This window comes from Marmota marmota, unplaced genomic scaffold (assembly GCF_001458135.2).
Source record: "Marmota marmota marmota unplaced genomic scaffold, marMar, whole genome shotgun sequence".
Taxonomy (NCBI): Eukaryota; Metazoa; Chordata; class Mammalia; order Rodentia; family Sciuridae; genus Marmota; species Marmota marmota.
The window spans coordinates 3,397,744-3,424,519 of record NW_026000026.1 but is presented as its reverse complement, the minus strand read 5'-3'; the positions used below and the strand labels follow the sequence as shown (position 1 = coordinate 3,424,519).

Here is a 26,776-nt window from a genome sequence, read left to right as displayed (position 1 = left end):
TAAGATGTATCAAAGTGCATTCTACTATCATGTATAAATGTAATTAAAACAAACTAAAAAAATTTTTAAATACATTAATTTGCTGGGCAGAGTGGTGCACGCCTGTAATCCCAGTGGTGCAGGAGGCTGAGGCAGGAGGATTGAAAGTTCAAAGCCAGCCTCACTCAGCAAGGGCAAGGCCCTAAGCAACTCAGTGAGATCCTGTCTCTAAATAAAGTACAAAATAGGGCTGGAGGTGTGGCTCAGTGGTTGAGTGCCCCTGAGTTCAATTCCTAGTACCAAAAAAGAAAAAAAAATAATTCATTTAATCAATCAAAAATCTGAATTGATACACAAAAGCATAAGAATCGTACTTACTTGGGAGGTATCATGTGGCATTTTGTTACATGTATACATTGTGTAATGTCTAAATCAGGTTAAGCACACGTACTTCCTCAAACATTTATCACTATTCATGGGGGAAGCTTTCAGTTCTTCCTTCTGGCCTCTGAGGCCTACGGGGCTCTGTAGTTACCTCCCGCCGCCCTCCTGGGCAGTGGCGCCCAGCCCTCGGACCCCCTCCACCCCGCCGTGACAACACCGCCTGCCCAGCTCTGCAGCCACCCTCCCCTTCTATCTCAAATCAGAGCCCTATTCCCGATTTCTATTTTCAACCCCAAACATGCCACCGAGATGTCAAATGCCATGGAGCAGCTGGGGAGGAGACCTGGGGAGGAAGGTGCCCTCTGCTCGGGTCAGGCCAAGGAGGCGTCTCGGAGGTGTGGGCACCGCTTCCGGCTCTGTGAGATTCCTTGAGGGGTGCAGAGGCCGAGAGGAAGTCAGACTGATGAATTTGATTTCTCTATTTATATTCTGACATCTGATAGATTGTGGAGCCGTCTGGGGTACTCTTGCCTTTTCTTCAAGGCCTTATCTCATACAGAACAGGTATTCGATAAACAGATTCTTTTAACCTAAAAAAAAAAAAAAAAAAGAGTATAAGCCTTTTACTGAGAGATAACGCAGACGATGCAGAACTTCTGAATGCACAAATTAACTCTGTGAGCATGCCAGGCGGTCTCTCATCACTTCCAGACGGGAGCACGACCAGGCCTCTGTCCACCCCGCCCCAGGCACTGCCCTCCCAGAGAGAATGGGCTCAGTGTCACTGGGTCTTGAATCTTTCCCAGTTGGAACTGGACAGAGTGTATTTTGTCTCTGGCTTCTTTTGTTGAGCTTTATGGTTCTGGGACTGATGGCTCTTGTTGAGGGTGGAAAGAGTTCGTTCCTTCTTTCCCGGTTTCAGGTTCTCTGGGTCCATAGGCTGCACATCCATCGGTTCTACTGTTAATGACGTCTGGGTGGTTTCCAGTTCTTGGCTCTTATGAATTACGCCAGGAGGAGCCTTCTACTTGTCTGTGTTTGGTTTTTGACTTGCATGTTTTGGTGAGGACTTGCTGGGTCACAGAGCTTACATAGGCTCAGTGCTGGTAGATGCTGTCAGACAGCATCTGGTCGGGGAAGAACAGGTTGTAAAGTCATCTGGGAATGGTGCCTCGATGAGAGAGAAGCAAAAAGACAAGAGTATGAAACAAATGTCGCAGCATCTGGAACATTCAGTGAATACCACGAAGATGGAAGAAGCAATGATCTCTCACCAGCAGGTGGGAGGGCTGAGAAGTCGTGCCCATAACAGGGCTGGAGAGGACAAGGGCTTTCGAGTTATCAGGAATGTAAACACGACATTTGACTTTTAATGCCACAGACGTCCATCCTCTGAAGAGGTAGTTGAGCTATTTAATGTCCTTTGATTTTGTAACGTACGTTTTTGTTGCTATGACCTGTATTTAGTAGAAATCCCTTTATTTTGGTACTTAAGGCTAAGTAATTATATTAGCAAACATTGATCCTACCTGTGTAGGAGGTCAGGCAGATCTGTAGGCCTTAAACTGACTGAAAACGTCTGACACTGCAGCTGCTCTTGCTAGGTATCAAGTACTCCTGTCTAAGATCTCTCTTTTATAGCCTCCAGTCTTACTTATTCTTGGGGCTTATTTTTATTCTATTTATGACTTATTCTATGATCTAACACAAGTGTATATCATAAGTTACATTTAACTACAGATAGATAGATACAGATATATAAAATGTATAATAGAGCTCTATTCCTAATTTGTTACATTCTTAATAATGAATGGATGAAGTTTTGTCAGATACATTTTCTGTATTCGATGAAATGACCATATGACTTTTTTCCTTTATTCTGTTAATGTGGTGATTTCTTATGATTTTTCATGTTGACCTCGTCTTGCATTTCTGGAGTAAGTCCGGCCTCTTTGTGCTGTTTGGTCCCCTCCAAAGCCTTATCTCTGATCGGCTGACCACCCAGTATGCTGTTGCATCAGTGGTCATGAGACGGATTGTGTTTTTGATTCTCTCCAACACTGTGGCAGGACAGGTAGTTTCTCCCATCAGAGCTTGGAGAAATTCATGTGGAGTGAACTAATTCCTCATGATATGTCTGAAGGTTTGGAGAGGCAGGCTTCTTCTCAGGGGGTCACACACTGAGGACACGTTTTAAGAGGTGCAGGCGGAGATGCTGCCTTGTTCTCCCTCGGCAGGAAAACTCCATTCAGGTCTTTATTCAGCAAAGCATCCTACATGTGTGCCCCTGGGCTCCGAGGGACCCAAGCACAGGCGTGTCTCTGGGAGCCAGGTTCCCCATGTTGACTGTTTAGACTCAAGGTGCACAGCACGTGTGGGGTCCTCGTCACACCTCCCTCCCACACACTCAGGGGTGCCGACCTGCCCCCTTCTCTAGCGTCCAGGCTCCCTCCTCTACCCCAAGCCATGTGCTGTCCCCCCCTTGGCTTCAGGGCCTTCTGGAAAGAGTCCCCTCCACCTCTCTGCTATTCCGTCTACTCTTCATCTGGGGCTCCTGCTCAGGCTTAAATGTCACATTTTCATAGAGGTCCTCTCTGGCCACCTGCACCCAATACGGCTCTGCAGGCCCTAGGACAGAGGCCCTGTCCCCTGCCCTCTGGGCACTTACCTGCTGGTCTTCCATACTTCACCCTTGTCATCGCCTCTGTTTCAGTGTCGCTCATCTTCACTACATCTTGAGCTCATGACCCAAGACCTGCCCCTGCTCTGCTCTTCAAAGAGGCCCTTGTGCCCAACACAGGCCGGTGCAGGTGCTCAGTGGGTGCGAGCCCCCTCCCTTCCTTCTAAAGGGTTCTAGAAGGACATTAACAGATAAAAACCCTCGTGCAGGGTAAGGCTGAATCTGACTTGCTCCTGACGAGTCCCCGGGCCTGCCATGCTGGGTGCTCTAAGGAGTGCCGGTGGACGGGTGGTGTGGGCAGATGGTGGAGGTGTGAAGAGAAACCTAAGTTCATTGTGCCCATAAAGGAAGGCGGAGACTGATGGAGACACCACAGTCAGATGACTTCAGTTGGTGATTTTCTTCCTGCTCTCATTTTGTTTCTGTCCCAGTCTATACACGTGATCATGTTGTTTCATGAAAACTCAAAAGGGCCCTTGAGTGCTTCCTCGGTGGGTCCTTCCTGGAAGGATTTGTGATAGTGCACAAAGAGCACTGGTTAACTTCTTTAATTGAAATTGGGGTCGAGGTGATTGCAGTTGTGCCCGCAGTCGTGAGAAGTTCCTTGGAGGCCGTCCGTGCCTTGCCCAGTGCTGCCCAATAGCCCAGGCAGGTCCTGGCCTTGGTGAGACTGCTGGACCCCTGTTGGCCCATTTCAGTTCATACTGAGGCCCTCTGCCGCGTGCTCCATCTAATTTCGAGGGGCTTTCCTACCTTGCAGTTTCCTCTTAGATGGGTCAAGCTTGCCAAATTCTGGACGGATCAGGTGCTTTTAGCCTGCAGGATACAGCAACAGCCCTTTGGCCCACTTTGCCCAGAGAAAGGGCTGATCCAAACCCGTCACCTCCAGCCGGGCCTCGTCTGTGGGCCTCTCAGGATGGGGAGGAATGAGAGCCCCCACCTGTCTGTCAGGTTCCTGTCTGGTTTTGCCAAGGTGTGACCCGTGCTAAGGTCAGTGCTGTCTCATTTCACAGGTGAGGACCCAAGAGATGCTGGGAGAGGCCTGAACTTGCCTGAGGTCCCTCGCAGAAAGAAGGGGACCCACCCAAGGGTCCAGGCCTCTGGCTTTGAAGCCTGGCTCCCACAAGTTGCCCTGATGCCTGGTATATTCAGTTTCCTTCAGAATGAGGCTGTGGGCACTCAGGCAGCAGGGTCCATGCTCTGCTTCTTGGTTTGCCTGCCCCTGCCCTCTGTCTCGCAGGAGGCTGCAGAGTGCAGAGGATGGGGGTCTCGGCTGATGCGGCTTCTAAAATGGGGAAGTGGCCTCTTGACCAAATCATGCGTGGAAGGGGGCTTGTTGAGGCAGCAGTATCTCTCCTAGTGATGTGCCAGTGTTGGGGCAAGGGTTTGAGGCAGAGCAGAGGGCTGGTGCAAAGGCCCTGAGGTGACCACAAACTGAGCCCATAGGAGGGGTGCAGAGGACAACCAGTGTGGCTGGAGAGGTAACGAGAGCAGTTGACATCCCGAGGAGCTCGGGTTCGACCCTGTGTGGGCGGGGCCACCCAAGGTTATGCCGGGCCACCCGGGCCTGATTTGTATTTTTGACTATCACTCCATGTCTGTGTGGCCCGTGGACTGTGTAGCAGCAGAAATGGACACGGCATGGCTGGGGTTGGCCTTGCTGTTGTCCATGCTGCAGATGGCGAGCTGACGTGAGTGGTGGCCACGGTGGGAGGACGCAGAGAGCTTTGGGAGACCATGGTGATCGCTCATGCTGGCTTGGTGAGGAGCCGCTGGTCTGGGCGGCCAGGACATGGCTTGTGGAGCAGTCCTGAGTCCTGGGTTCCACGTGCCCTCAGAGAGGGGGGAAGGACACCTGCAGCTGTCAGCTCAGTGGACCTGGGAGATCTGTGGGCAGGCCCTGCCATGCTGGTCTCTTGCTTCCCTGTCTCTGTGTTACCGAGCTGTAACTCATGTAGCTTGATTTCAGCTTCACGGAGAGTCCAGATCCGTGGATTTCACTGTACACACAGGTCTGTGGAGGACCCACTGTCCACGGTCCTCCTGTAACTACTAACCGACTTTCTGTCTCCATGCTTTAGCTATTCTGGAAATCCCATATAGACAGATCATACAAGGTGTGCTCGCTCATGCGTCTGTGTCTCCATGTGGCTCACGTGGCTCTTTCATGGCCACTGACAAGCCAAGGAATGGGTGCACTGTCTACTCATCTGTTCTCCAGTTGATGGACATTTGGGCTGTGTTCTCGTTTGGCTGTTAGGAAGAGTGCTGCTATGTGCTCATGCACAAGTTTTTGTGTGGACAGCTGTTTTCAGGGTCAGTTTGAGGAGCGCCAGCCCCTTCCCACAGTGGCTGCCCCAGTCATGTCCCACCAGCAATGCGCGGGGCCCTCCAGGTCTCCCTCCCGGCCCTCACTCGTGATCCATCAGCCCCTTCTTGACACAGTAAGGCGCACCCTGAGCAGGTGGCCAGACACCATGCTGGCAGGTCCCTGCTGCGAGGGGCAGTGCTGCCTGGGAGGTAACAGGAGCCGGGTCCTCCAGCCTGTTTTTGTCCTGTGCATTCCAACCCGCCAAGAGGAGAGGATGGGCCTTAACTCCATCTATCTGATGGATGAGGAGGGAGCGATTCTTCATGTTGGGACCCAAGGGGTCCCCAGGGACTCAGTTTGGATGATGCCTTTAATCCCCTCATGGGGATGTGCTAGCCCAGCTGGGAACTGTGATCCAAGCCCTCCTGTGTTTACAGAGGCAGTTGGAGAGTGACCTGGGGCTGTGTGTCCAGGAATCCCCCGTGCCCATGCTGGGCTGTCCTGGGCCAGGCCCTTGGCCTTGCTGATGTAACATCTTTGTCTCTAGTGTCTGTTAGAAGTGTAGACCAGCCAGATGGGCTGGGGAGAGGGGCGGGAGGCGGGTCCTAGGCTGCCTTCTCCAGGTGGAGTGGCACAAGGCTGACCTGGGCCCCACTTCCCCCTCTCACCCTTCTTGCTCCCCGAGTCTCCTCTCCTAGGGGCATGGCCAGCCCCAGGTCATGCTCTTGGCAGCCTCCCCCTCCCTCACTGCTCACCTGGCTCCTGAGATTGCAGTGCATGCTGGTTATTGGTTGATAGCCCAGGTATCTGTGAGCCCAGGAGGGCACTGCTCAAGGTGGGTATGTGTCCAGGTGTGAGTCAGAAGCATCTGCCTCTGAAGTCCAGCAGGGGACTGCAGACTTGGCAAGAGGACTGGATGTGGCCAGGCAGAGCCACAGGTATGTCCACTCTGGGTCAGCTGTGTCCAGTGTCCTGCCTGGATCCTCCTGGAAGTCCTACAGGGACAGGGTGTCCACTCAAGTTAGACTCTGCATGACTTAGCACATGCTCTGGCACAAAATAGATCGACAATTCAAATGGTTCTTCCAAGCGGTGGTGGCAGGAGCCTGGCACCCAAGGCCCACAGTCAGGTGCTTGCAGCATGTGGCCCTTGACAGATGTCCAGTTCAGGGGGAGGCAAGGTTTGCACATTGCGCAGACCTGTGTGTTTTGTTCTTGGAAGTCTGTGTACAGCACAGTTATGATCTTTGTGCAGGTTACCCATAGGCCTTCTGGCCCCTGGCGCCTAACTCTGCCCCAGGCTAGGCAATGCCTGTGAACAGAAAGGGCTGGGCCAGAGGGTCCTGGCGTTCAGCACAGGAAGCTGCCCTGCACAGGTAGAGCTCCTGCCACTGGAGAGACTGCGTCATCCCCTGTTCTGCTGGCCTGCTGGGCTCCAAGCCATGGGTCACAGGCAGGTGGGAGCTGGGGAGCCCTTCACCCCGTCCCCCGTGGGACTCGCAGTTCCTTCTGGTCAGCGAGGCCAGCCCTGCCCTGACTTCTTGACTCTCGGGGGATCCCCCAGGCAAGAGACACGTCTGTGATTTTAGATGAGGTGATCGACCACCCAGTTGGCCTTATTAACCATTTAGAGGGTGTGGTTCCCTTGCACCAATCAGGGAGGATCTCATTTACATTTCTCTGAATACTAATTAGGTGGAGCATCTTTTTTATATGTCCACTGACCATTGGGTGCCCTCTTTTATAAAGTGGTCAAGCACTGTGTGTATTTTCTGTTGGGTCATTTGATGTCATTAATTCCTAGGAATTCCTATTATTTTGTTGTTGAATTTAAAATCCGCAGCATTTGCCTTGCAGTCTGGTGGCACTTAGTACACTTGTGTAGCTCTGCAGCTGCTGCCTGTGTTTATTCCAGAGCTTTCCACACCCAAGGGAGACCAGGTCCTCTCCTCCTCCCCTGACCCCTGGCAACCACCCAAGTACTTTCCGTCCATGTGGACATGCCATGTGAACAGACCCCACGTCCTCTTGGTGACTGGCTTCTTTGTTTGGCGTTGAGTTTGCCTGAGTTGTTGGTGTGGGTGCTTTGCTCTTGGTGGGAATGGAAAGCAGTGCCAACAGGTGAAAGGGTCCCATGGTCCCTCAAGAGGTTTGGTAGAGGGCACCATGTGTCCCCACGGTCCCCTCCTGCCACATGTCTAAAAGAGTTGGAATCAGGTATTCAAAACTAAGTCAAAGCCCATGTGCGAGCGCTCACCCCTCCTGGCTTTCACAGGCCTTAAGGAGGAACTTCCTCACCTTGGTTTTGGGAAGTCAGGCTGGAGGGCGGACTGCAGCCCTCACCGGGGGCTTGCACCATGCGAGGCCTCCTGAGTGCTCTACTTCGTGTCCTCCCTCTGAAGTGCTCCTTTTCTGCTCTCTGTGAAGCACGGATTTTAGGAGGATGTCTCTGACAGTTGCTCTTAGCCCTGGAAAGACTTGCACCCAGGCTCCGGAGTTTGCAGGAGCAGAAGAGAGAGGAGCTGAGGCCCTGGGGCCGCTCCGCCCCGCCCCAGGCACCGCCATCCTGTTTTAACTCTTGCTTCCCCGTCCACCTGCCTAGAGCTGAGCTGGTTTTCTCTGGAGAAGTGGCCATCTGCCAGGCAGGTGCCGGCGACCACTGGCAGGATTATGGGTTGATGCTAAGCAGATGGCTTCCTGGTTGGCTGGGTGTCTTCCCCGCCACACATGTGAGCAGAACAGCTGCTCCAGAGAGGGCCGGGCTCTTCTGCTGGGGTCAGCGCAGCAGCGAAGCCGCTGGTCACAGCTTCATTTCAGCATCACGCTGTAGGAGCCTGGGGTCACTAGAAGCTCCACGACTTGGGAAATTTTGAGGCCCAGTTTTTGCCAAGATCTTAGAGAATCCTATTAACTTTGAGACACAGATATTGGGGGAGAAGGATTTCAATTTCCAAAGATAGATAACCACGCACAGCCCTTGGCGGACAGGCACTGGACTGCTTAACCCGGAGTGTATTGCTCCAACGCCCCTTGACGGCCTCTGGGTTGGTGCTGGGTGGGGGGTCAGGACCCTCCAGGAGAAGCTGGCTGAACAGCTGGCCGGGACTGTGCCCTGCAGGACTTCTCAGAGCCTTGGTCATGCTGGCACTGAATGGAGCTTTCAAGGGGTATAGACCGTGGTATAGACCGTGATTTCCTAACAACGTCCACCACTGGCTCTCTGATGTCCGCCCTGCCCTTTACCAGCCACGTGACCCACTGGTACTCTTCTCACCTGCTCTGAGCCTCTGCTTCCCAAATGTCAGACGCCCTGAAAACACAGTCCCTGCCTCCCTGGAGGTGCTTAGCTGGAACGGACACGCGAGAGTCCGGCAGCCTCCCCGCGGACGTTCGAACGTGTGTGTCCTACTGAGCGTGAGTGTCCTCAAGCCCTGACTCCCAGGGGCTGGGTTCACTCTGAAGCTCAGCCAGACTCTTGTCGGTTCTCTGTGCTTGGCACCTCCAGTGGCCAGCGGCAGGAGGAGGTGACATCTGAGCTCAGGGTGGGCAGAGGGGAGGACTTGCAGTTTCCCCGTATCAAGGGGCACAGAAAAGGCGGCGGGTGGACGACAGTCGCTGGCTTGCTCTTGACCCTGCCTCCACTTTTGCATCCCGGGATCAGTCTCTTTCCCCCACTCATTCTCTCCTTCAGGGCACACACCAGCTCGTGCACTATGTGCTAGGGGCAGGAAGGGACACTGTCCCCCTGGAAACGCAGCAGTGTCTCCCCAACACAGGCCACGAGGGTGGGTGGTGGTCAGGGATTCTCACGGACCGGCTGGCAGAGCTGCAGAGAGCAGAGCCGGGGGGGGCTGGGGAGCTCTCTGGCCCCTTTCCTGCAGCCCTCCCTGCCTCCCACCCACCGCAGTGGCCAGTCCTTCCTCCACCCTGAGCAGCGTGATTGTGAATGGCTGGTGAGTGGCCTCAATCCGTCCTTGGAAGGGGTCCCAGAGTAGCCTTTGATCTGTTCTTATTGATCACCACACCGGAAATCCAGGCTCTTCAACTGTTACTCAAGAACTTTCCAGAGAGGAGATCAAACCAAGAATGCTTTTACATCTGGGAGCCTTGAAATCTGTATTTAAATTTGGCTTGGAGGTTCAGGTCTATCAAAATGCCCAGAACGTTTGTGGACGCTGTCCAGCCACAATCCCTGCTGACTGGCGGCAGGCCATTGATCCTGGGGCCCTCGATGCAATGGCCCTTGATTTTGCTGCATCTGGCTTACGTGCTCGACTCCCCAGTCCTCTCCTCCTCAGCCTCTCTGAGGGCTCTTGGAGCAGCTGGTGTGACCTCTACCGCTTTCTGCCCCGCTCTGGCGCTCGGGCTGGTGACCTGGGAGATCCCTTCACAGCCCTGTGCCTGCCTTTTCCCATGTGGCTACAGGGATCAGGACGGAGCAGACACTGTGGGTTCATATCAGGTGCCCACAACAGAGCCTGCCATGCTGGGGGCACTCCAGGTGCTGCTGTGTGCTGACCGGCATGGCCTTGCAGGCCTTGGGCCCTGACTCCCGAATGTGCCGGTGACCCTCGGGGCCCCTGCCTTCAGCCCTGGCCTCCCACCTGCCCCCCCACGCTGAGCTTCTCTCTGCCTTGTCTCCAGGCTGATTGGCCATGTCCTGGTGATTCCCCAGTGTCCTGAAGACCCTTGTCACAGCCTGCAACTTTTCCTGGCTGGCCCACACCTGCCTTCCGAACTCCTCTGTCCTCCATAAACCATGGATCCCAGCCTTGGGGCTCTCGGTTAGTGCACAGACCCAGGCCAGCAGAGTAGGGACAGAAAGGACAACACAGTTGGGTTTTCAGTTATCGATATTTATTCCGTGAAGGATTCTTTTTGATTTTCAGGCTGTGTTCTTGGATCAGTTTTAGTCAGTGGTGCTGGTATAGATGATGGGGTTCTGTAGTGCGTTTGTGTTTGCATGTGGTCATTAACTGGCCCCAGGGAGCGGGCATCGCTGGATCCCCCTTGTATATATGAAGTGCTTTTGGGCTTTTGGATCTCGGGGACTGAGCCCCTCAACACCACCTATGCTTCTGTGAATGTGCACCTTTTATTTAACTCTTGCCAACCCAAATGCCGCCAGCCTCCTCCCCACCCCAGGAGGAGAAGCTGTGTCCTCTGCGCTTGGTTCCTGCCTTGGTTCTTCCTGGTTCCAAGCACCTTGGTGTGCTCTGGGGCCAGTGAGACCCCAGGGCAGGGAGGGTGCCCAGCACTGGGCTTTGCTCAAAGATGGTGTCACCGAGTATTGGCGGATGGGTTTGGGGCACAGGGAAGCACTCAATGAAGAGACAGAGGACCCCGTCCTTGGGTCCACGCCCCGACTTCCTGTTCGCCTCTTTCACAGCTTGTCCCACTCCACAGCTCAGCTGCTGCTTCCCGCAGAGGGAGGGCCCGGCTGAGGGTGGTCTGCTCTGTCTCAGGTCAGAGGAGCCCTCCACTGAGACGGGGTGACTGAGTTTGTGAATGAAGGAATGAAACGGACAGGGAGACTCCTGCTCCCGCGTCCTCCGGCACAGCTGGCCCTGCCTCCTGAGGGGCAGCCTCCCGCTTGCTCCCTGGGGGAAGTTGAACTAATGAGGTGGTGCAAGACGGGAAAGGAGAAATGCCAGGCCACTGAGGGGGGCCCTCGAGGTCAGATGGAGGCACCCGCCCGGCTCCAGGGGTTTATTTGAGCAACCTTGAGGGCCAGGGGCCACAGAGATGCCACGTCACCGGAATGAGAGGGTTACAGCTCCTGTTCTCATGGGGCGTGCTGTTCCCCGGGAAAGGCAGAGGACAGTAAACCCGGGGCTAGCACGATGGCTGGAGTGACAAGAGCTGGTGGAAGGAGTGTGAGTCCAGGGATGGCCCTGCCCCGGGCACGGAGCGCAGCCCAGAGCGCGGACAGTCAGCGTGCAGCTCCCAGAACAGCGCCTGACTTCCAGATCGGGGTCTGTGGGTGGACCACCATGGCCTGCGAGGGCCTGGGAGGGGCTGGGGCTGTCCCAGGGGTTATGCCAGCAGAGTGGGCCACCACCCAGCTGTCGTCTGGAAGCCTCAGGAGGGCTCCAGCCCGAGGCTGTGCGAGGCTGTGCTTCCTCAGCAGCAGCAGATGTAGGAGAGGCGTCTGGGTAATTAACAGCTAAGGCCTCGGAGGTGCCAGGTGCCCCTGGCACTTAGCACCGCTGTTCCTCGAGGCTCGAGGACCTGCTAATGGGGACCTGCTAATGCGCTGGCACCTCCCAGAGTCTCCCATGGTGGGAAGGCGCCTCCTCACCATGCCAGGGAGAGAGCGGAGAGGACTCATGGGAAGACGGCCTCCCCACCGTCCCTTCCCTCCGTGGGCACACGCACGGGTCCACGGGCACCTACCCTCAGGTGCGCCCACTCACCCACGTGCACCTCGCTGTGCACACACACCCATGGGCATTTGTGACCACCATGCCACCCTCCTGCTTGCTCACCAGCACACACCACCCTCCTCTGCCTCCTCCACTGAAGGGCACAGCATCTGTGGTGACCTTCCTGCCCCTGGGAAGGCCCTTCTGCTGCTGGCCCTTGGCTGGCCTGGCCCTGGGCTTGAGCTGCCTGGGGCGGGAGGAGGGGAGAGGGTGCTTTCTCCTGGGGGAGGGAACCCACCTGCAGACCACTGCCACCTGTCTCCCCAGGTGGGGGTCTTTGCGCCCTGATGTCCCAGGCCCTCCCGGGAGCTTCTCAGGCCAGGGCATCTGTGGTGGGTTCTTGTGAGCTGAAGACCCTGCAGGGACTTTGTGCTGAACTGAGTCCAGGTCAAGCCCCTGCAGGCCCCGCAGCCTCCCTGGGGCATCCACGGTCCTTGCCCGCTGGTCCTCCTCCCCTTGGCCCACCCCCTGCCCTGGCGCAGCCCCTTTCTGAGAGCTGCCACCTGCCGGTCACATGCAGGCCCTGCTCGCCTCCTGGCTGCACCACCAGCTCTGTGCCCCTCACGTCTCCCAGGGCCTCTTCGGGATCTCAGGGATCCCCACCTGCCATGCGCCAGGGCTGTTCTGGGCCCTGGGGCCCTTGCTGTGGCCTCCCGTCAGAAGGCAGTATGGCAGTAGGCAGGCAGGCAGAGACAATGATGCACAGGCAAATGAACACAAGTGTTTGCAGGGACACCCGTGGAGGTGGCAGGAGACGGAGGACGAGGAAGAGGGGAGTGCAGAGCCCGGGGGGCCGGCGCTATGGAATGAGCAAGGGCTGCTCCAGTGACCGCGTTACCTGTCAGGCCCCTGAGGGCAGCTGAGCCCCAGGGCAGCGTCTGCGTCTCCTCTTCCCGTGGTAGACCCGGTGCCCGGCATGACACCTGGCATGTGGGTGAATGGCCGAGTGGGTGCATCAACGAGGGAGCCCCGCAGGGGAGGGGGCACGAGGTCTGCTCCTCACACTTCTCTGTGCCAGGAGAGTCTCAGTGTGGGGACCCAGCACCTGCTGTAGCCACCAGGGGAAGGAGTTCGCAGGAGACAGCCAACGGTGAACTGTGCTGACCCTGGTGAGGAGGCAGCACTGACCCCCTGCCCACCTTCCATCCTGAGCAGATCACTTGCCCACGGCAAGGAGTGGAGGATGCCCATCCTGGCTCAGCGGGGCTAGGGGGACGGGGAGGCGCAGGGGTGGGAGGGGGAGAGGGCCGGGGCTCGGGCCCCTGTTGGGAAGTAGCAGAGCAGGGGAGCTGCGCCCTCAGCAGGGCGCGACGGCCGTCAGTGCACAGTCGAGATGATGGTAGAGCAGGGAGCAGGACAGACCAGGTGATCTCATGGCATTTTGTCCTGAGACGGGCGCCCTGGGGAAGGGGCTGAGCAGGAAGGTGAGACCACTCGAGTTGTGCTTCCAGGATGGCAGAAGGCCAGTCAGGAGGCCAGAGGAGGCCCGGGCAGCGGGTGGTGGACAGTGGAGTCGCACACCCTGGCTGATTGGCAGTTTATTCTATATGCTGCTCTTTTTGCCCCTGCTGCTAGGAAGCCCAGGCCACACATCGCCCTTTGCTGGAGCCCCAGGGTGTTTCCTGTGGGGCTCTACTGGCCCCTGGATGCCGTGGCCTGGAGCAGACCACCCTCCTGCAGGTTCCCTCTGGGGTGGGCTTGTCTTGCTACAACACCTGGTGTCTTACTGGCAGCTGCCCCCCACCGGCCTTTGTGCGGCAAGGCAAGGCATAGACAAAGCAACACCCTGCTTCCTGGTCTCCCGCGCCCGTCCCCGTCCTCCTCTTCCCAGCGCCTAGAGGCTGAGGGTGACCTGGCTCTTCTGTCCTTGTGCCGGGAACGTTCCCAGGACAGCCGTCTCTCCTGGGTCCTTGTGGACTGGCAGTTCCGTTCCCATCTGGCATCGTGGGCGGAGGAAGGAGAGGGGAAAACACGGATGAGTTGCCTCTGGAGAGAGAAGGCCCGGCTGCATCCCCCTGCGCTGCGTGTCCCTGGGGAGCCATGGTGGCCGGGCCTGGGACGCCCTGTGGCCACCCTGGTTCCCCCATACTTCCTGGGGCCCCGCCAGGGGCCAGGTGCTGGGAACTGGGATTCCTCTTGAGAAAAACAGTAGAGGACGTCTTGTCCCCACTTCTTCACGGTTCGCCAAGCCCAAGAGGAGGAGTCCCCAGTCAGGCAGCCCTGGACTGCTGCCCGATGGAATGACCGCCTGCGGCTGCTCCCTGGGCCACAGGTGGCCACCTTGCCTGGGAGAGTGCACGGTGAACGGGGCCAGAGGAAGCCTGGCTCTGCTGAGAGCCTCCTGTCTTGGTGTCCCCCACTTCACGTCCTGGTCTAGGTGGCCAGAACAGCTTAGGGATGTGAGGGGTTCTGGAGATCCCGGCCACCACCAGTGTCGGTGCACAGCTCTGAGCCCTGGTTTGCCCAACCGTGAAGCAGATGCCGACAGTCACGGTCTGTGGCTCAGGTCTAGAGTGAGCCCCATGACACTGGTGGTTGAGCTGGCTCTAAGCTGTCACCGTGGACGTCCAGGTGGAGGGTCAGCGGGACCAGCCTGGTATGCACATGTCCAAGTGACCATGAAGCCCAGCATGATGCCATCTTACACGCACCAGCACATACGTCAATAGGCCCGTGTTCCTGGGTCGCTGTGCCTCCCGACTCCGGGGCCATGCCTGGCCACGCTCCAGCTCCCACGTCCTGCCTGCAGGGTGCTTCTTACCTTGTACATGTGGAAACTGAGACTTGGGGTGGCCAACACAGGACAGTTCTCTGGAAATCACAAGCTGTGGGAACTCCAGAGGCTGCCAGCTGGGTCTGTCTGTCCCCAGGCACAGAGGGCACTGCCCCGTGGTCCTTCCGATGCTGCCACATGCTGCTCTTCCCACACTGCCTGCGGGGCTGGACCCAGGGTGGGTCGTAGACGGAGCAGGGGTGCCTCGGTGGGAAGGCAGGAGGAGGAAGGGTCTGAAGGTCCTGGCCCCCGGGCTGCTGGCCCCTGGGACGCTGGTTTGCCCTTCTGCTGCCAACCCTGACGGCCACCCCTCCATCCCTGCCCCCCAGCCTCTCTGCTTGGGGACTCTGGGATCTGAAGAGATCCGAGGTCCCAGCCCTTTCCCACAGGTGGCACTAAGGCGACTTCCCCTGGGTGTGGAAGGTGGCCGGGCTCAGGGTGGGAGTGTGTGTGCGGTGGAGGCCCTGGACAAGGTTGGGCTCACAGGCAGGCCGGGGACTTCCGCCCAAAGGACACGGGAGGGTTAATCTGGAGCCTGGGTGACTCAGGTCCTTGTCACTGTTGGAGGGAACATCCCTCCCCTGACCCTGGAGGGATTCTGCCACAGTATGTCCACACTATTCTGAACTGTGTCAAGATGGGATGGGTTCACACGGAGCTGATGGAGGCCGCGCTGGACATCCCAGGCAGTTTTTCTCCGACTTCAGCGTTCCACTAGTTGAGTTCCATTTTCCATCAGCTTCTCTCACGGCCAGCGTGGCCAGCTGCACGGCAGCCTGTGCCGAAGCGCTGTCTCCCTCCCCAGCCTCCCTGCAGCCAGCGCCTGTTCTGCACGCGCCTGCACGCAGCCCCTCACACTGGAGTGCTGGTGGTGTTGCACCCTGCTGTGCTGACCTGGCGGTTGACCCCAGGTCCACCTCCTTCCTGTGCTCAGAGCTCCGCTGTATTCTCCTCACCTCTGCACACAGCCCACAAGAGGAAAGCCCCCCACTCTCAGCCAGTCGCCAGTGATGGCCTGGGGTTGCAGCTAGTCCCCTGCCAGCAGCTCCCTGGGACACCCATCTGTATGCGTCCCACAGACTTTACAAACATGGTCTAGTTTCCCCAGCAAGGAGGGCTCCAAAGGCCAGCCACTGCCCTCTGTCCTTCATGGACCGGCTCAGCCTGCAGCTGTTTGCTGAGGCGCCCGATGGGCAGTCCCTGGGCCGGGGTCTGCAGCTGTGCTAGGCCTGCTCTCTGCCCTTGGAGAGCTGACAGGCTGAGGGAGGGCAGTGCCCAGTGGGATTTGCTGTTCTTTTGCCTGCCCAGGTGGCCTCGGGAGAGAAGAGAAGGGCCTGGCTCTCTTTGGTAAAAGACTTCCTGGAGGAAGCAATGTGTGACTGGGTAGGTGGTTTACGGAGCAGAGTAAAGCTGGGAGAGAGCAGCACAGATAGCAAGCACAGTATGAGCAAAGGCCCTGGGGCAGGGGATGTCTCAGTGGACCCAGGCAGTCTTTAATTACCATGGTGGAAGCAGAGTTGGGGGAGGGCTGCCCATGGCTGCCCACATATGAGTGTGCTCTGATATGCACTGGTCAGAAGGAGCCCAAGAGTGTCCACTGCTCTGATGACCCTCCTGGGCTCTAGGCCTTGAGGACTCACTGGTCTTCCCTCAGGGTGAGGGAGTTGCTGGGTCGCCAGTAGCCAGGTAGCTTGGGGGCCACTTGAGACCCTCTCTTGGTTTCGTCTTCCAGATGAGATGGACCAAACTCCCCCGGTGCGTTCCGAGTATCTGGTCTCAGGGATTCGAACTCCCCCCGTGAGGAGGAACAGCAAGCTGGCCACCCTGGGCAGGATCTTCAAACCTTGGAAATGGAGGAAAAAGAAAAATGAAAAACTGAAGCAGACGACTTCGGGTAAGGCCCTGGGCGGGGCTGGCCGAGGCCGGGGTCACCCCTGTCTCCCGGCCCCCACCCAGGAGGGCGGGCTGTGCTCTGTGGCTCTGAGGACCAGAAGCTGCTCAGCCTCCCTCTGGTCACCTCCCTTAACCAGCACCTGTTTGGGGTGGGTCAGCACCGGTCACCACAGTGGGACACTGCCCAGACCCAGGGTGCACATGATCCCTGGGGCCTCGCTAACAGGCTCTGACTCCATGCAGGGCTAGGCTGGACTAGGGCATCATGCCGGAGCCCAGCAGCAAGCACAGAGCCCTCACTAGACTCCACCATGGTCCTTGCCCTCCCACACCCATGATCTCAGCTGGATGAAGTGGGCAGCAACCTGGGTCCTACCTGACTCTCGCTGTTTCTAGGAGACCCTGGGTGACTCTGAGGGCTGAGGCCGTCAGTTGGGCCTGACACCTTCAGGATGCTCTTCTTGTGTGAAGATAGAAAGCCCACCTACCCTCTAGCACCTCTGCTCTGGCTAGGTACACCCGTCCCAGAGCCTCCCACCCAAGGATCCAGAAGGTTCCCACACTCACTCAGGCTGCACTTTCACACCCTGCCAGGCCCAGCTCTGTGGGAAGTCGGGTTGCGCCGGGTTGTCCCGTTGCCCCTTCCTCCACGGAACCACCGCGGGGACTGTCACCACAAGCCTGCACCCCGGGCAGGTGGCCCCAAGGTGATGACAAGACTGGGCATGGGACAGCAGGTGTCAGCAGAGCGCTTGTGCCCCTCCCTGCTGGGACAGTCCTCTCCTGGCCCTGTCTGCCCCAGGGTGCGGAACAGGCTGGGCCTGCGAGAGTCCCTTACTCGGGGCCAGAGCATGGCAGGACATGCTATGGGCAGGGGAGGCCCTGGCTGGAGCCCAGCACCACAGTCCCCAGAGGCCTGTCTGCGCTGCTCGCCATGAGCCGGGCTGCTGCCCTGGGAGCTGGGCCTGGGCCTCGGGGATGGGCCTGTGGGTGCCACAGCAGGACGTTGTCCCGGTGGCCCCGGCTTCTGCTCTCTTCCCCTGCTCTGGAGAGGCTCACACTCCAGGGCTTGGAGGGAGGTGGGGACAAAGCAGTGTAACCAGTGCCCTATGGTGGGCCAGGGCAGTGGCCATGCTCTACTCTCCCTGGTTTTCAGGCCATGGGATGACTCGCTAATCACTTTTTAATAAAGAGGTCAGTCGACAAATTCTCTTTGCCAAGAATGAAGACAAAACCAGCATCATTCTTCAAGAACCCCCCAGGTCCTCCTGTGTGCTGGGGACCCAGGCCCTGCCATGTGGACTTCCCGCGGAGGGGGAGTGCACAGGTGGCCTGGCCCTCTTGGGCTCAGCACCTTCAGCTATGGGATTGGAAGGCGAGCCTCCTGCCCCCAGGACCCCGTGCCCCGTGCCTCTCCCAGCGCTGTGCTGAGGTACCGAGATGCTCCGGTGACCCTGGGAGGACATTTGACACCTGCAGCACCCCCTCACAGTGATGGGCTGTTTGTTTCAGCATCGAATCCCCAACGTCGCAGGCAGCACTGGTTGGGATGAGAGGCAGTGTGACTCTGGCAGGGGCTCAGGGCCACTCGCCTGCCACACAGGAGGCGGCATCTGAGCCGTCCGCCCTGGGGGTGCCTCCAGCCTGCTCCCCCACTCTGAAGGACTGATGTTCCTACCCCTCTGTGGACCGTATCTGCCCCCACCACCCCCACCTCGTGTCCAGCTGCCTCTTTGGGCCATGGGAAGGACCTGTGGGTCAGTGGAGGCAAAGTCCTGCATCCAAACCTGGCCGTGGGAGCAGTCAAGTGGCCGCTGGGCCCAGAGCCCCGCTGTTGGGGGCGTGAATCACGCCATCTCCACCCTCCCCCCCAGCGCAGAGTTCAGGGCCTCGACATTGGCCACACAACCAGCACCTGGGACCTGCTTTAAGCACAGGCTGCAGAAAGGAATCTATGTTCCCTTATCCCCAAAATGTCTCTCCCACCTGTTTGGTTTCCCTTCTTGGCCCTCGCCCTGGCAGTCCCAGACGACCCCACCCAGGACCCCAGCCCTGGCGCACCACGCTCCTGCCTGTAAACAGGTGTGGTCCATCCTGCCCAAACGTGCTGGCCTGGGGCAGAGGCTGGGTGTCTTGCTCACAGTGACTGCCGCAGCCAGGGCACAGCAGGTGCTCATGCTGGATTGGCATTACGATAGAACCCCTGTTGTCCCCGCCAGCACCCCAACCTCAGGGTCCATGAAGGCGGCTGAGTTGGATCTGCTCCCTGGGGGCGGCCAGCACCCCCTGTGCCCGGGGAAGAAGTTAACCACTGCATTGTCCTCACCTGGTGGCCATCTGCTGCCTCCACCCGCCACGAGCTGAGTGGACCAGCCCACCCCACGTGTCCTGAGCCCCGGCGGGGCTGCACGTGGAATGCGTGGGCTTTGCGATCTGCTTAAGAGCAGGCACTTTGATCTTTCAAAGAAAGCAGCCAGTGGTTACGTACTGTGTGTTTGGAAACTGGGCTTCACCTGTAGGCAAATGGGAAGGGAGAGAGGGGACGGTGGAGCGGCCAGGAGGGCGGGACACGTGGTGTGCTGGGAGAGCTGGTCCTGCCCTGGGAGGGGCAGAGGCTGACCTGAAGGACGGATGGGTGCCACTTGTGAGTTGGGGTCAGTGGAGGGACCTGGGCTGGCCCCCTCCTTCCCTGCCCGCCCCTCTGGTGAGTCCTTTGAAGGCTGCTGACCTGTGGTCTGCTGGGGCCCACCCCAGGGAGAGAGATGCTGGGAAGAGTATGTGGACAGACACTCAGAGCGGCCCACTAACGTGAGCCAGCCCCGCTGCAGATAGCTCCCCAGGGTGCTGGGGGCAGGGGGCCTCATTCCCCAGCTGGTGAGTTGGGGGTATGTGGTGGGGGTGCCCTGGGGGACGGTGCCGTGTGTGCAGGTGCTACAGGCAGGTCTCGAGAGTGACAGCCTCTCACCTGACGCTGCTTGGCAGATTGCTCGATGTCCCCACCTGCCCCTGGGCCAGGCCTGCACGCCTGGCGCCTGCCATCCCACTGTCTGTTAAACCTGAGGTGGGCACTGCTGTGACCTGGACGAGCCTCTGACCGTGACTCATGTGGACCTTGTGTCTTGTGCAGCCCTGGAGAAGAAGATGGCCATCAAGCAGGGGCTGCTGGAGATGATGGAGCAGGGTAAGAGGGGTGTGGGCCCTGGGCACGAAGGTCACTGTGCTGAGCTCGTCCAGCCAGGCAGCCACGCGGGAAGCCCCTCAGGACAGAATGGACGTCAGGGGCGTCCAGTGTCCAGATGTGGGGTTTTCAGCCTCCAAGTTTGGAGAAATGCCCCAGAGTCAGGGGCCTGCCAACAGCGGAGGACCCCTGGGGAGCAGAAGGGCACCTCCCGGGCACCGGGAAGCGCATCCTTTCCTGGGGATGTCTGCCAGCAGGGGGAGGAGGGGCTCCAGGCTCCTCTAGGTTCCTCTGAAGTGGCAGCGGTGGGATTTGCTGGTCCTAAGTTTTCCCCATATTAGCGTTTTAATCCCCATTTGGGGCAAATTCTTCCCACTCCACAGTCTATTCCCACCACTTCCGTGTGGCAGGCATTTGGCACACAGGCTGTGCCAGGTGTGCATCAGCCTCGTCTTTGGGGTGCAGGTGAGGGAGGTGAGGGTCAGGCCGCGACTCCCGCTGGGCATGCGCATGAGAGCAGAGATGCAGTCTAGAGCCTGGTCTCTGAGTCTGTCTAGCAGTTCCGTTTTGGTGGCGTGCACATGGCCCTCTGTTTGCACAAGGCTGATCACTGTTGCCAGCACAATTAACCGAACAGAAGCCTTTAGCTGCCTAGTCTCCTCTTCCCGAGGGATTCCAATGGGTGTAGGGCACTGGGCTCAGATCCCGACACCCACACCCTTGTGCCTTCTGGTCTGAGAAATCTTGGTTGGGGGTTTCACAAAACCCACTGTGACCACTTAGAAATCTCTATAGCGCTGGACCTAGCTCTTTCCCCCTCACTGAAGCCCCACAGAGCCAGTTCCACGGGGCTGGTGTGCATATATCAGTTCCTACCTCCCACTTCCTGCTTTAAGATATGACTAGTGTCTTTGCAATTTGGTCCAAGTATCAGACATTAGAAGGGACTCTCACGGAGTCGATAAATCCAGATTGTGCACAGCCAGGCCTGTAGCACACACCCCAGCTGGGGTCCGGGGCTTCGGCAGCCTTCCCCTCCCCGAGGTCCAGAGTGAGCGGTCAATTGTGTGAGTCAGGGGAAGCCCACAGGGGGATGGCTGAATACTACCAGGACTGTCCACCTGCAAGGAAACCCAGGAGGGAGCCCCATGGTGCTTGCACATTTCACTCTCTATTCAGACTTGGATTTGGTGGAGTTTTTTTTCTTCTGAAAGAGAAGTCTGGACTCTGAGTTTGGATGGGACCCAAGTGCCAAACTCTGGCATTTTGATTATGTTGCCAAAGGGCTTTATTTGGATCTTGGGAAGAGAAAGGGGAAAGAAAAATGATGTTGAGTTTTTTCATCATCTAGTCCAAAAAAATATTAGTTTTGATGAATAAGGAGGAAGTAAAGATAGATTTGATTCTTGTCAAAAATTAATTTTTGAATAATCAAAGAGGAGAGTTTTCAGGAGGAGTACAGTTGGCCTTTTTAAACTCTGAATTTTTGTAAGATGGTTTTGTTGGATGAAGTCGGAACAGAGGCCCAGTGGCCAGTGTCTGAAGGTCAAGGGGTGGCCCACCTTTTTGTGGAAAGGGTCAGATGGTGAGTGTTCCAGGCTTTGGGGGCTGTGTCCGTCTGTGCTGCGTTGCCATACTGAAGTGCTCGAGGCAGCTGACTTTGTAAAGGGGTTTCCTCGGCTCCCAGTGTTGGAGGCCAGAGGGCAAGGTGCGGGTGTGGCTCGGTTCTGGTGACAGCCTTCTTGCCGGCAGAGCCCTGAGGTGGCACAGCATTCATGGTAAGGAGACAGCTTGTCTGTGTGGTCCCTCTTCCTCTTATGAGGTCCCCAGAATACAATCAAGGGCTTCACCCTGATACTCTTACCTAATCCCAAATTTCCCATTGACAATACCACAGTCAGATTGTTTTGAGCCTTTTAATACCTTTAATCTGTGCTTTGGGATTGAACTCCTGCCTGTGTTAGGTGACATACCATAGCAGGGGCCCTACAGTCAGTTTCAACCACCCGTCTCTGCTGTTACAGGGCAGAAATAGCCAGGGATGGTACATACGTGTGTGGGCATGGCTGTGTGCCAATAAACCTTTATTTATAGATGCAGAAATTTGAATTTAAAATAATTTTTATGAGTCACAAACTATTTTTCTTATTTTCCAACCATTTGAAGATGTAAAATCCATTCTTTGCCTGGGGCTGCATGGAATAGGTGGAGGGCTGCTTCGGGGCCCCAGGGTGTACTCCCAACCCCCCACCCTTTCCTTTTGCTGAGCAATTGTTGAGCAGGAACTAGAGTGACCACAAGTGCCATCTCTGTCCTTGAGAGTGAGCATGCACCATAAATTGATGGTGCAGAGCGTGACTGAGCGTCTACTGTGTTAGCCAAGGTTATGGGTGCTGTTTTCCCAGGACATGGTCCTATGGGGCACAAGCAGGAGGGAATTCCACAACTGTACAAAGTCACAACTGAGAAGAGGAAGGCACAGGAAGACCCAGAGCACCCTAAGAGGAGGAGACAGGGCCCACCTGGTGGGGCTTAGGGGGTGTCTTTGTCCAGGCCAGCCGTGGGCAGGAGGCTGGCTGTGTCTGCTGCATGTTAGAATCACCTGGCAGCCATCACGATCCCCTGTTGCTGGGATCAGCTCAATGAGATGCTTCTCAGACCCTGTGGGCGCCAGTGCTTGATGAGCCCCCACAGCCGACTCCAACTTCGGGAAGGTTGAGCAGAGATCAGGAAGGAGGGGTGACCTCTAGGCTGAGGGAGCAGGCCCAGGGCTCAGAGAAGGTGCCTGTAGGGGATGGGTGGGACATGGGGGTGGGAGAGGGGCTTGGGCATGAGGAGCCTTCCTCTTCGCTGCCCCCCCAATGGCGTGGGTGAGAGACACGCCCAGGGGAGTCCAGCAGTGGGGGCCTACCGTGAGCTTGCCCTTATATGAGCAAGGCCAGGGAGTCTCGGGGGCCCATCAGAAGGGGAGAGCACAAGGGCTGTCCCTGGGTGGCTGGGCTGGGGGCCTTGCTTTCCCTGAACTCCTGTGGGTCGTAAGTCCTCTGTGGTGTATTCTTTTGGTAAATCTGCAGCCATAAGATAGCTACAGGATACACACAGATGTTGGTCATAGGCCTCTGAGAAAATCCCTGGCAAGTCCCCTTGATGTTGACCTGTCTAGTTTGTCCAGTGCTGGGGGCACCAGGAGGCTCTCCCATACTGATGGGAACTGGAGTCTCCCAGTTCAGGGGAGCCTTCAGCCACCTCCTAGAAGGGGAGGGGTGTGAGGGCTGAGGCCCACTGCCTCCCCCAGGGTGTGGGCAGTCCTAGGTCTTGGTTTTTCCTGGGTCTGGGTTAAGGAATCGGTCATCAGCCACCACCACCTCCCAGCAAGGAGGACCAACCTGTGGCCATGGGCGCCCCCCTGTGGCCGGCCGCTTGTACTGAGTCTGCGTGCCTTGTGGCCAGGACTGCAGGCAGGGCCGACCCTGGATGTGAACTGCCCAGCATCTTTGGTGACCCCACAAACTCGAACGTGAGCTTCCTTGGTCAGGACAAACCTCCTAGTGTCCCGTGGCTCACACACAGGGCAGATGAACACAGGCCTACGAGCCCATCACCCTGGAATTGCCCAAGCAGCATTGTGAGCTGGGCCCTGGGCAGGCTGACAGGACAGAGCCCACTGGGCCCAGAGGACGGGTCTGTGTCCCTCCCCTCAGCAGATGTTCTTAGGACTCTGTCAGTGTGTGTGTCCAGGAACCATCTGGGCCACTATATTTCCTGCAGTTCTGCTCAGCTGCTGGGACCTAGGACTGCCCGTTTGTGGTGTTGAGATGGATGAATGAGAGGGGGCCGGTCACTGTGGGAAGTGACCCTTTCCCACCCTGTCTCTTCTGCTCTGTCCCTCCTCTGAAATGTCTGTGACCAAGAACAGACCAGCCTCTCTGGCGTGAAGGTCCCCAGCCCAACAGGGCCGGACGTCCACCTGCGTGGACGCCGTGGTGTCCCTGAACAACTTTCCCCCATCTTCCTGTGTGCACTGACTCAGCAGTTTCTTAAATAATTTAAGGCATTTCATGCGCAGTCACTAGATATGTACCTCGGCGCTGTGTTCAGTGACCCGGGAGTCGCGGGCTCCTGGGGAACTGGACAGTAGTAACTGGAGTCTGGTTCCTTTGTGGTCCTGGGGCTGTGTGTGCATGCTGTGTGCATGTTGTGTGCACAGGCCTGGGCTTGCCTGCCCCGTGTGCCTGCTCAGCGTGACAGCACGCTTTCCTGCACTCCCTCCGCAGCCCTCCGAGGGGCAGAGCAGTGAGTGTGGAGCAGCCTGGCTGCAGGGAGCCCACTGACCCTGAGTGAGAGGAGCAGGGCCTGAGCCACCCCGCCCCCACCCAACCAGTGTTTCCTAGCAACGGCCCTGGCACCAGGGCTATTTTGGGAACGAACTTCTCATTGAGCATGATTCTGGGCTGGCACTCGGAGCACGGCCCAGAGGGACCCTGCAAAGTGGCTGAGCTGCAAGGCCAGTGGGCAGATTGTAGACCTGCAGGGGGCGTGGGGTCTTCATGATGCTGGAGACCTGGGCCCCTCCAGTTCTGTGACCCAGCCATCTTATTTTTACTGTGGTGATGGTGGTGGAGAGGGGTTATGATTGACAGCAATAATGAGGCTGTTCTAGGACCTGGTGTGGGTGCCTGTGAACGCAGGCAGCTGCCCCTGCCACACAGGGCATGGGGGGGCGTAGGTAAGGTGGGGCCCCACGCTGTGCCCCTGGGTATGTGCTCCTCTGCCTTCCAGGGGATCCAGTGGCAGAGACTCACGGAGGTGGTCAAGTATGAGCAAACCGTCATGGCAAGCCAAGACACTAGTGGTGTGACACCCAGTCCTGTCCACCCAGTGAGTCCCCTGGCTGTACCCAGGTCCCTCCCTCCTGGGAAGAATCCGCTGGCCTTGCTGAGACCTCAGGCTCACATTTGAGTTCATCCTGGCTGTAGATCTGCAGGCTGCCCTTCTAGCTCTCCCCCAGGGAAGGCGCCCACCATTGGCCACATGCTGATGTGTCCAAGGGAAGCAGGACAGAGGTGCCTGGCAAGAGCGCAGCACCCGGGGAGGACATGTCCAGGGAGAACACTGGTTTGTCCCTGAGCCTGCTGTTGGGACAGAGGCCTTCTGGTACCCACAGCCCAGCAAGCCATCAGGCAGAGGGCAGGACCAGAGTAGGGGAGACAGAGGCCAATGGCAAGAGAGTGGATGTAGGTGGGGGCTTGTCCAGCGTCCTGCAGGTGTTGGCGTCATAGTGGGCACACTGAAACCAGGGGCTCAGGTTCACAGGTTGCCTGGGCTGGGAGCACAGAGGAGAGACTCCCTGGGGAGGGTGGGCACCAGGGCCTGGGTGGCATCTTCCCAAGGAGTCCTATAAGAATAAAAGGACATGGGAGAGAGATGTGCCCCTGCTGATGGCTCAATTTCCTTGCAGATGCTGAAAGCAAAATGTGCAGCCCCGACGGAGGCCCCCGGTCCACACAGAGCGAACCCTCTACTCCCAAGCAGGAGATGCTGACAGCAAATGACGTGCAGCCAGGAAGCCCCATGGCCACCGGGGAGGGCCAGGCTTCCCTGGAGGAGCCACTGTCCTCGGACACCCACTTGGATGATGCAGGTACCTGCTGGAGACCCTGCGGGCTGAGCTAGTCCCCAAATGATCTTTAGCCTGGGGGGCAACTGGGGTTCCGCTGAGGGCTCAGGCACAGCTCACATGGGGCACTGTTCTCAAGAACGCTGCTTCTAGCCCTGCCACGCTCTGCCACGCCCTGGCACAGAGCTGGCACAAACACGTGAAGAACCACCCTTCTGTCTTCCCAAGTCTGGCGCAGCTGAGTGAGTTGCTAAAGACGCTCATGGGTGACCTTTCTGGTATGCCTTTGTGTGTTCACTGGGACTTTCAGGGACAGAAGTCTCTGGAGGAGGAGCGTCTGGGGTGGGGGTATTCAGCTGACCCCAGCACAGTGGCCGGCTGTGTGGCTTGGGTTGGGCTCTTGGAGCAGAGGTTTGCTGTAGCCGTGCATTTGCATGGAGGACCTTCCGGGCTGCCCCTGCCTGAGGGCCAGGTGCAGAAGACCCCGCGGAGAGCAAGGAGCAGGGCACCAGGAAGAGAACAGGAGGCGGGGATGGCAGAGCCCAGAGGCTGATGATTTGTCCTGGGAGGGGCCAGGTGGCTCCGATGCAGCCACTCAGCCCTGGGCTGGAGGCTCAGAAGCAGCCAGAGGTGATGATGGAAGGGGTGGCGGGCGCAGTGAACCCACTCCTGAAATGGCCGTGGTATCTCGGGGCCTTAGTTGGCCAAGGAGCAGAGAGAGCAGGGGCCTTTGACTGGCTGGAGGTGGTCGGGTGCGGCCAGAGCTGGGGCAGAGGTGAGGGCTGGGCAGCTTCCCGGAGGGCACTGAGAGTCCGGTGGGAGTGAAGGGGATTCACCTGTAGAGTGCTGCCGTGGGGACCCGGCAGCAACATGCCTGCGGTGCGGGGCATGGGGAGTGCAGGCTCCTTACTGTGCACCCAGCTTCTCCTTGTGGGCCCTGAGCCCCTGGGGACATGAGTGATGTCCTGTGGGTGGCACGGGGACAGACAATGGGAAAACATTTCAATAGTGCTGTACTTATTTTCATTGCTCAGCACAAGTGGCTTCAGGCTCAGGAGAGGGGTTTCCTTACAAATAAACTGAAACAAAAGTGAGGTCACTCAGTGACACACACCAACAGGAGCAGGAAGTACAAAGGGGGTCCGCGTCAACCGCGGGGACCCAGGCGGGTCCTCAGGCCCCTGGTGATGACGGGTGCGTGGACAGCTGTGTTCAGGGCGTGTGCTGTGCCCTAAGTGGAAACGGCCCAGGAGACCAGCAGGGTCCATGATGGAAAGGAGACCGGCAGGCTGAGCGAGTCCCCTAAAGATGGATGGGACACCGTCTCTGACACCAGGCTGATGCTAATGTGGGACGTTGTGTGACCATGGACAAGTCATGTAACCTCTCTGAGCTTGTTTAATCAACTATGAGGATGTCACACAAACCCAAGGGCTGCTCAAATCGGGCCATCCCTGGAACACACAGCTCAGCCCTGGTGCTCCCAGGCACTCGGAAAGCTTTGCCCCACTCATGATGAGCCATCATCACCATCCC

At 57.7% G+C, this 26,776-nt stretch overlaps 1 protein-coding gene across 2 annotated transcripts in view; it reads left to right on the top strand.

The window, feature by feature from the left end:
* The window catches only part of Phactr3 (phosphatase and actin regulator 3), a 172,951-nt gene that overhangs the window by 89,167 nt on the left and 57,008 nt on the right, over window positions 1–26,776 (top strand). Inside the window, exons 2-4 of one of the 2 annotated variants that reach the window (XM_015478753.2) lie at window positions 16,285–16,446; window positions 19,573–19,626; window positions 25,082–25,264. In XM_015478753.2, coding sequence (XP_015334239.1) covers window positions 16,285–16,446; window positions 19,573–19,626; window positions 25,082–25,264 — 399 coding nt within the window. The remainder of the gene's footprint in view (window positions 1–16,284; window positions 16,447–19,572; window positions 19,627–25,081; window positions 25,265–26,776) is intronic. The other variant, XM_048810719.1, reaches the window with a different exon arrangement.